This window comes from Cucumis melo, chromosome 7 (assembly GCF_025177605.1).
Source record: "Cucumis melo cultivar AY chromosome 7, USDA_Cmelo_AY_1.0, whole genome shotgun sequence".
Taxonomy (NCBI): Eukaryota; Viridiplantae; Streptophyta; class Magnoliopsida; order Cucurbitales; family Cucurbitaceae; genus Cucumis; species Cucumis melo.
Window position 1 is genome coordinate 5,454,574 of NC_066863.1, and position 8,751 is coordinate 5,463,324.

The 8,751-nt window shown below is 25.4% G+C and overlaps 1 protein-coding gene across 1 annotated transcript; it reads right to left on the minus strand.

Moving 5' to 3' along the window:
* Positions 1-63: 63 nt before the first annotated feature.
* Positions 64-2,812, minus strand: LOC103502501 (UDP-glycosyltransferase 82A1). The gene is made up of 3 exons (XM_008466454.3): positions 2,212-2,812; positions 790-1,277; positions 64-694 (listed from the first exon to the last, which is right to left on the minus strand). The coding sequence occupies exons 1-3, from the start codon at positions 2,702-2,704 to the stop codon at positions 293-295; spliced, it is 1,383 nt and encodes a 460-aa protein (XP_008464676.2). The 5' UTR covers positions 2,705-2,812; the 3' UTR covers positions 64-292.
* Between the last annotated feature and the right edge of the window lie 5,939 nt (positions 2,813-8,751).

The window sequence follows — 8,751 nt, forward strand, 5'->3', positions numbered from 1 at the left end:
ATGTCAACTATTTGAAATTGTCTTGTGGTCTAATATATAGAGCATTTAGTATTGATGTCAGAATTTGAACAAAGAAAAGAGTTTGGCACAATAACCATTATTGTAAATTTATTTAACAGTGAAAGAGTGTGACCTGTAAAATTGAATATAGGTGTGGTGTACGTCACACGTAATCTTTAATACTAAAAACATAGAGTGAATAGATGATGTTGCAGGTGGAATTTGTGAATGGAGAAAAGATATAGTTCTCTTTGGTGCTATCCTCACGTATTTTATACTTACAAACGATAGTTTATAGGATTGAATGTGCAACTTTAGTTGAAAGATTGATCTCATTAATGAAGGCTGTGAAGTTAGAGTTGACTCTATAATTGGCCTCTTCTCCCATTATTCTCTCATGAAGCTTCATCAATCTCCCCTTCATCTCTCCATCCTCCATCACTTTCTTCATACCTTCTTCAACCTCTTTCTCTCCAAAACCATTAAGTCTAACCCCAATTCTCCACACTTTTACTACATACCCACAGTTCAGAAATTGGTCACCGGCCACAGGAAAACAAAGCAGTCGCTTTCCACATTGAATTGCTTCCATGATCGAATTCCATCCGCAGTGAGTTAGATAACAACCAACTGCTTTGTGCTTCAAAATCTCAATTTGAGGAGCCCATGAAACCAACCTCCCATAACTTTGACTCTACATATATTTATATGTTGTTATTATTATTAAATGTATTAATATTTATTTATATGCTTGCTTGAATCTTCAATTAGGAGGAAGTATAAGGTTACCTTTTGTTGGAATCCAATTGGTAAACCATCTCGCCAATTGTTTTTGAGAACCCAAATGAATGGGTTCTTTAAGCCCAAAAGCGCCATGGCTAAGCTCCTCACTTTCGATTCGTTAATGGGGCTAACCCAACTCCCAAACGAGATGTAAATTACTGAATTCGGCCTCTGTTTCTCCAGCCACTTCACACATCCGTCGTCTTCTTCCCAGAATGTCGGCGTTTTTGCAGGATTTGAGTGTTGGGTAAGAGGTCCGACCAGGAACACGGAGGCGGCGGAGCTTTTTGGGGTCGGTTTTTGAAGGGGGAGTAGTTCTTCTGGGAAGGAATTAACCAAAAGGCATTGGACGGATTTGGCTCTAGCCATGGTTCTTTTCCAGAATTTGAACCTGCCTTTTCTTGCCGACGGTGTTCCAATCAGCCATGGTAGTTCTTCTGTCGACAGCAGTGGCTGGCTCGGAACACACCGTTTTGATCCTTCTTCTGGACATCCTGTTGTGTTCAAAAGATCAAAATTGTATCAATTTCCATTTTTTTACTTTATTTTTTTTGTTGTTTTTTCTTTTTTATCATTTGTGGGTACGTATGGATCGACCCTATAATTTTAAAACTATCTTATAAGAGTTATGTTCATTTTTATTTTTTAATATTCATGAGAAGATCATACATTTTATTATTGATGATATAAGTTTTATCTAGTTGAAATATTTTAGGAAAATAAACAATTATATATGTTGTTAGTAATTGATTAATCATTCACTATGAAAAAATTGGTTTCAAATATACCCTAATAAATAGGACGAGCATAACATAATTCATAATATAACCGATTTAAATTGGTATCATCAATGTCATGGTGAGAAATTTGATCCTCTCCTCGAATCTATTTTATTGTATAAAAGAAAGAAAAATTATATACTTATAGTTTGAATGAGCATTTTTCTTTTTGCTTTTTTTATATATATAATTTTTTGAAGTTTATTGGGAGACAGTACTAAATATGTTTTTTTCCTTTTCTTTTTCTAATTTAAGACATTGATTGTCACATCAACTTATATTATATATTTTTTCACATTGAATTTGAATTTTACATGCATCATCTTGTTTGACTACAATTTTAGAATAAAATGACAATGAAACTTTCAAAAGTATATTTGTTTTAAGTAAATAAAGTATTTCTTATAAGTTATTTTATTAAAAATTAAATCTAAGAGAATTTTGTTAAGAGAGAGATTGCAAAGCTACCATGATTAAACTTTAATTATAATTTAAAAAATGAAAGAAGAATATAGTTGACCAATAATTAGTGATTGTCAATCTATGATAAGAATATATATTGTAATAAGATACTTATACCATGCTTATATAGTCATTTCATTAAAGTTGACTTAATTTGAAAAACAAAACAACAAAAGATAGTGTTAACCTGTATCAGAAGAAATGAGGTTGCTTTGAACCATTTCAGGAATAGTTGAAATTAATTTATAGGTGGCCAACATGGCTGGCCAAAACCCGACCACAGTTACTCCAAATTCATTTCCAACTTCAATTGCTGAAGAAGCAAGCAAGTCGACCACCATACAAACAACTGATCCACTACTGTCACTACTTTCTTTAGAATTATGCTCACTCAAAACTTGTCTAAGATAAATTGGCATGGTGGTCTCCATGGCAGCCTCAACAGTGAAGAAGTCACGTGGCATATTATCATCGAGGCCATCTGACATGGAAACAAAAAGAATTTCATCGGAAGATGAAATTTGGGATGAGATATGACGATGGATATAACTAGGAGTGAGAAAGATAGGAAGAAAACCACGACGATGAAAGACAGCGGCAAGCATAAGCATAGGAGTGACATGACCTTGAGCTGGATATGGAACCAATAAGACCTTTGGCTTTTTTGATGTATATTTCATGTTTCACCCTTTGGATATCTCTATCCAAACTTGTGGTGTTTTCTTTTTGTGGAGCACAAGAACTCCATCAAAATGTCAATATATATAGACTTGGGATGGGGGTGGGTTAGGGTTGTGAACCAACATGTGGAATTTATATACCCTTTTTTTTTCCCTAATTTATGATGGAAATTTAAAAATAGTTTTTCTTTTGAATTAATGATGGATATTTTTAATTGAAAAGGGCAGTATGATGAGATAGAATTTACTAAATTTCCATTAAAATAAATGGAGAGCTTCCAACTAAACCTTTTCTTTTCTTTCCATTTTTTATGTATATCCTTTATCACTTTATAAAAGTAGACAATTGGATAATCAACACCTTTTATTTTTTTAAAAAATACTACTTATAATAGTTACTAGCCTAAAATTAAAACAACATATTTGAAAAGAGAAATTAATAAATATCAATCAAAGAGGTTGGATTTCTTTTTTTCTTCTTTTAGTTGATTAACCAAGTTGAGGATAGGAATATGGATGTTTTGAATTGATAGTTGATCTCTTCATCCTTGTATTGATATAAATATTTGACTTTATTTTATCTTTTACTTTTTGTTTGATTATTGAATTAAGTGAGACTTATAAAGAAATTATTTTAATTAACAAAACTTCTAAAAATATTTATAAATATAACAATAATGTACGTGATATAAACCATGATGAACTAAGATAGACTACTAGTTATATCTATCATTGATATAGATAGACACCGAAATACTAATGACAAATCTATTGTGATTCAAAATTTTACTGACCCGTTATTTTTTTTATATTTATATATCTCTCATATAAACAACATTTATTCATAGTTTATCATGAAAAAGAAATATTTTAGAATGATTTATAATTTATTTTACAAAATAATATAATTTAGGTTTAGTTTGCTTGAAATGTATGTATATAAATTGGAGGAGAAGTCTTCTATCTTTTACTCATTTCAATAGTGAAGAACATAATATTTTTCAAAATAGAATTGAATTAATGTATATCTTTTAACATTTTTTTTTTTAGTTTTTAAATTGATCTTTGAAAAAGTTTGAATAAATTGAAAAATAAATTACAAAATTTTTTAAAATAAAAAATAATACAAAAGCATGTAGAAATAATAAATTATTATAAATCCATCCATTGGTGTGGGCTTAAAAAATTAAGAAAACAAAACAAGATACAAAAGAGCATAAAATAGCCAATTACTTTCTTCTTACTTTATGAATCTGAATTATTTGAACCTTTAACAAATTTCTTGAACCTCAAAAGTAAGGTTTATCCACTCCTCAATATGTGAGAAAGAATGGGTGAGTTCAAAAGAACTACAAAATGACATATAAAATTTAATTATAGTTATAGTAAAATTATCATCATGGAAGAAAGAGAGAAAAAAAATGACAATATAATAAATAAAAATGTCTACTTCTAAAAAAAACTTAAAGAAAACAAATATATTGAGAACAATGTTGGTAAGAACATTAAAAAAATGATAATGCTACAAAAAATTCCAAAAAATGAAAGGAAAAAAGAATATTAGAGAGAGAATTTAGAAAATTAAATAAGAAAAATAAAATTGATTATCTTTCATTTAATTTAGTTAAGACAAATATTAGATTCATGATTATCTTTTATTTTCATTAAAAAAAAATATATTTACAAAATATTAATTATTTTAGTAAAATGGATATTAAAATTCTTTTTTAGAAAATTCTTTAATATCAAATTATTATTAGTATAGACGAAGGAAGATTTCCTTCCATCTCTTTTTAGATAAAGTATAAATTTAGATTTGTTTTATAAAAAACATATTTTTTGAAATAAACTATTCTTAGATTAAATCCATTTTTAAAAAAGATATTATATACTTCGAAAGCTAAAATTCATTTCCTTAACATGATTTTTGGTGATGTTTTTATTTTCTTTAACCTGATTTAAAGTTTTTCATAGAGTTTGTTTGTCTATATTTTATCAATATATTTTTTCATACTCTTTTAGATTTTAAGTTTAGATAGTATATATATATATATATATATATATATATATATATATATATATATTATTTTTTATTCTTATATACTTAGAAAGCTAAAAAAAAAAAAAATCTACCATCTCTAAAGAGATAAAATTTTAAGTTCATAATTTGATTTGATTTAAAATAAAATTATATTAATTTGGCATAAGATATATTTTTTACATAATTTACTATTATTTAACACACCAAGAAATAGGAATGATTCTTTTTAATTAAAGGGTTTTTTTTTTTTTTTTTTTTTTTGCATTATGATTATTTTGATTTGTACGAATTTATTAATTTGGCTAATTAGTTAACTTTTAATTTTAACCAAAATATCATTAATTTTAAAAAATTTTAATTTATTTATAATCCCTCTTTACTTTATTTTTTACGTTTCATAATGATGTTCCCTAAATTAAGAAAAACATTACATTTTTCACCCACAATTTTTATTTATTTATTTATTTTAAATTGAATGCTTTGATTATTGTTTTAAGTAATAATTTTTTTAATTTAGATTTTGATGATGCAATTATCTTCTAATTTCTCTTTCATAACTTCAAATTTAGTTTCATGCTCGATAATAAAAAAAAAATATCCACAAAAACGACTATAAGTATGGTTGGAGAATTGAGATTTCTTTTCAACGATTAAACTAAAAAATATTGATAATGAAAGATTAGTTGAAAATGTCTCTATAACCTCTTTTAGATGATATAGAGGTGCATGAAAATTTTTATTGTCATTTAATTGTTTGTAATAAATCTCACGAAAACAATTAATTATCGATCTCATTTTCGTTTCTAATCGTTTTATACTACCTAGTTCATCAATTTTATTTTTGTTTCTTCTTTTATTTTTTGAGCTACAAATGTCAATAAATTTTCATTTCTCTTTCATGAAATTGGCAATTTTTTTTCCTTTAGTTGTTTTACAATATTTTTCTCTCTTAAATTTTTTTTATTCAAGAGAAGATGCAATTTTATTCTAATTACTTATTATTTGTTAATTTTTTTAATGATATCCAATAAGGTTTTGTGGTAATGATATTATGGTAATTATATTATTACATTTTATTTCTCTTTTGAATTTTTTATTATTGAATAATATCGATAATTGGATCAATAAAATTTTAGTTCAACTAGTATTTATATATGAACCTAAAAGGTAAAAGGTCTCGGGTTCTAATTCCTTGACCTCCAATTTCTACCAAGAAAACATCAACGGACGACAATTTCAATATGTTTACGTATGTGTATTATCCTTTATGAGTATAAATTAGTTGAGTGATGGAATAGAATTTGAATTGAATTTAGACTTTTGAATTATAAATTAAATTTCAAAATTGTTATTGTACTAATATATTATTATGGTTTAATCGTTTCAAATATGAATAAAAATATAGTAAAAAATAATTTTAATGAAAAAAAATGATTTTATTCTTCTAATTATTTGTACAATTAATTGTTTATGCATATGTTTGATTGAATGGGAATTTATTTCTTAGTTAATTTTTGTAGAATTATTGACCAAAATCCTATACATATTCAATGTTATTATTATGATTATTTGGGGGAGGGATGATGCATAATTATTTTCAAACAAATATAATAAAAAATACATGTCACTAAGTGATTTCCAAAAACGTCTTTTTTTTCTATTTATATAGTTAAGTACAATTGACATAGACTAAAAGGTAAGAAGGGTTCAAAGACCAACCCAACGAATAGTTGAACTAAAAAAATTCTTTTTTTTTTTTTTTTTTTAACAAAAACATTATTTGAAAGTTTGAAAAATAGTTCGTTCAAGTCTGAAGTTCATCTTAGAGGAAGAAGAGATAACTTCAGTTAGTAATTAGAGACCATTTTTTTTCTCAAAAAAAGCTTTTAGTCAGTGTATTTTTAATAAATACTATGTTCAGTTCTTCGATTAATATTTTTTTTATTAAAACTAGTTGTGAATAGTAACTATTATGAGATAAAATACAATATGTGAATATATTTTCAAAATTTATAGTCGAAATGCTTATGAATAACAAAAATCTACAACAAACTAGAATGTGGGCTATTCTTAAGATTTAATAAAAGTAATTTACGGATTAAAATTGCACGTTTAAAAACTATGGGACAAAATTGAGGGAATATGAACCAAAATGGTATTTTTACGGATTGCTTTTGTCTAAATAAATAGTTAGGGCTTCAACGAGTTTTCAGAAACGAAAATGTTGTTTTTCTGAAAAATCAAACTTAAAAAATATAAGAACTGATTTTTTTTTTGTAAAGTTTGAATGAATTCATATTTAATTTTATTTAATCACTTTCATATTACCATCAATTGATTATGAGTAAATGTATACATCGAGTATAATTTATGAATAAGTTGCAGAGACCAAGTTAATGATATTTTTTTTATTCGTGTATAATTCGAATATCCGAATTAATTCCAAATCCAGGTCTTAATATATATTAGTGTAATATATTATATATTATTATTATTATTATTATCTATATATAAAAGAATGGAAGTTGAGAAACTTTTTATTTTCAATTTTACCTTTTTAGTTCATTTATTTATTTCTTACTTTGGTTTTATTGTAATTTGACCTTTAATTTTATTTTTCAATTTTAAATTAATTATGATAAGTATTGTCTCATTTCTTCCAACTATTCACATTCTTTTCTCATATTAACTTTTTTGTATTTTTTTTCAACCTTTCAAATTCTTCCCTTTTGCCTTATAACTTTATTTTTCAATTTAAAATAATTATTGTAATTATTGTATCATTTCTCCCAATTATTCACATTCCCTTTTCATATTAACTCTTTTATGTCTTTTTCAACCTTTCAAATTCTTCCTTTTCAAATGTTTGGGTATAAATATCTCATTCTTTTTTTTCTCATTCATGTATATAAGTCACAACAAAATGTTATGTGCGTAGAATAAATCAAATCATGTTTTTCTACTCTCTTCTAATACTTTTTTTTATTTTGTTGTCTATTTTTTTATATAGAATATGCAAACGTGTATATATTCCTTCATTTATAGGTTTTTTTTTAGTACACAACATAAGTTGGGAAAACTTGAACCACCAACAACTTCATTATTTACGTTTAAATCATGTAATATTGAGAATTTTTTTTAAGTGTAACCATGAGATTCTTGCTCACGTTTTTTTTTTTTTCATTTAATTTTTTTTATTAAAGTCATTTTATTAATGAAATGGTTGAGTGACTTATACTTTGATTTTGGTAAAACAATGTATATATTGTTGGAATTTATTAAGTATACATATAGGTAAATAAAATGTGTAAAATAAGAAATATTAAAGTATTTTCTTTTAATTTTTTTTGGCTACAAAATCATTAAAAAATTATGATTTCACATTTACAATTTTATAATTTCAAAAGAAATATGATTTTGGTGGATGTTTTACCCTTTTATCATAATTTTTTTTTAGTTTTGTTTTAGTGGCAACTTTATCATTCACATAGATTTAATTCATTTTCACATTCAACAAGATAGAAGTTATACACTTCATTAACTTTTCATCTTCTTATTAAATTTTTTTTTTTTTTTTTGATTTCATAACCGATATTAGTTAATGCTATATGTTATTAGGGCCATAATGTAACTTTTCCATCTTCATAACTGATATTACATAATGCTATATTTTATTACACAACTTAACCTTTCAATCTTCCACTTTATTTGAATATATATAGATTAAATGGTTAAGTTTGCAACATGTAAGCTTAAGATGTTAAGAAATGAAATTTGAATTGTGCAAACAAATCAAATTCAGAGATACATTCGAAAGATGACACAATTGTCTTTTTACTGAATAAATTTATTTTTCACTCATTACGGTGTGAATATAAATATTAAAATATTAAAATGATTTTCCAAATTTATAAAGTTAAGTTAAAATTATAATTTTTCGGGTGTGATTTTCACGTGCATTGCACGCATTGTTTACTAGTCTATAGTATATATAAAAGCTCCTATG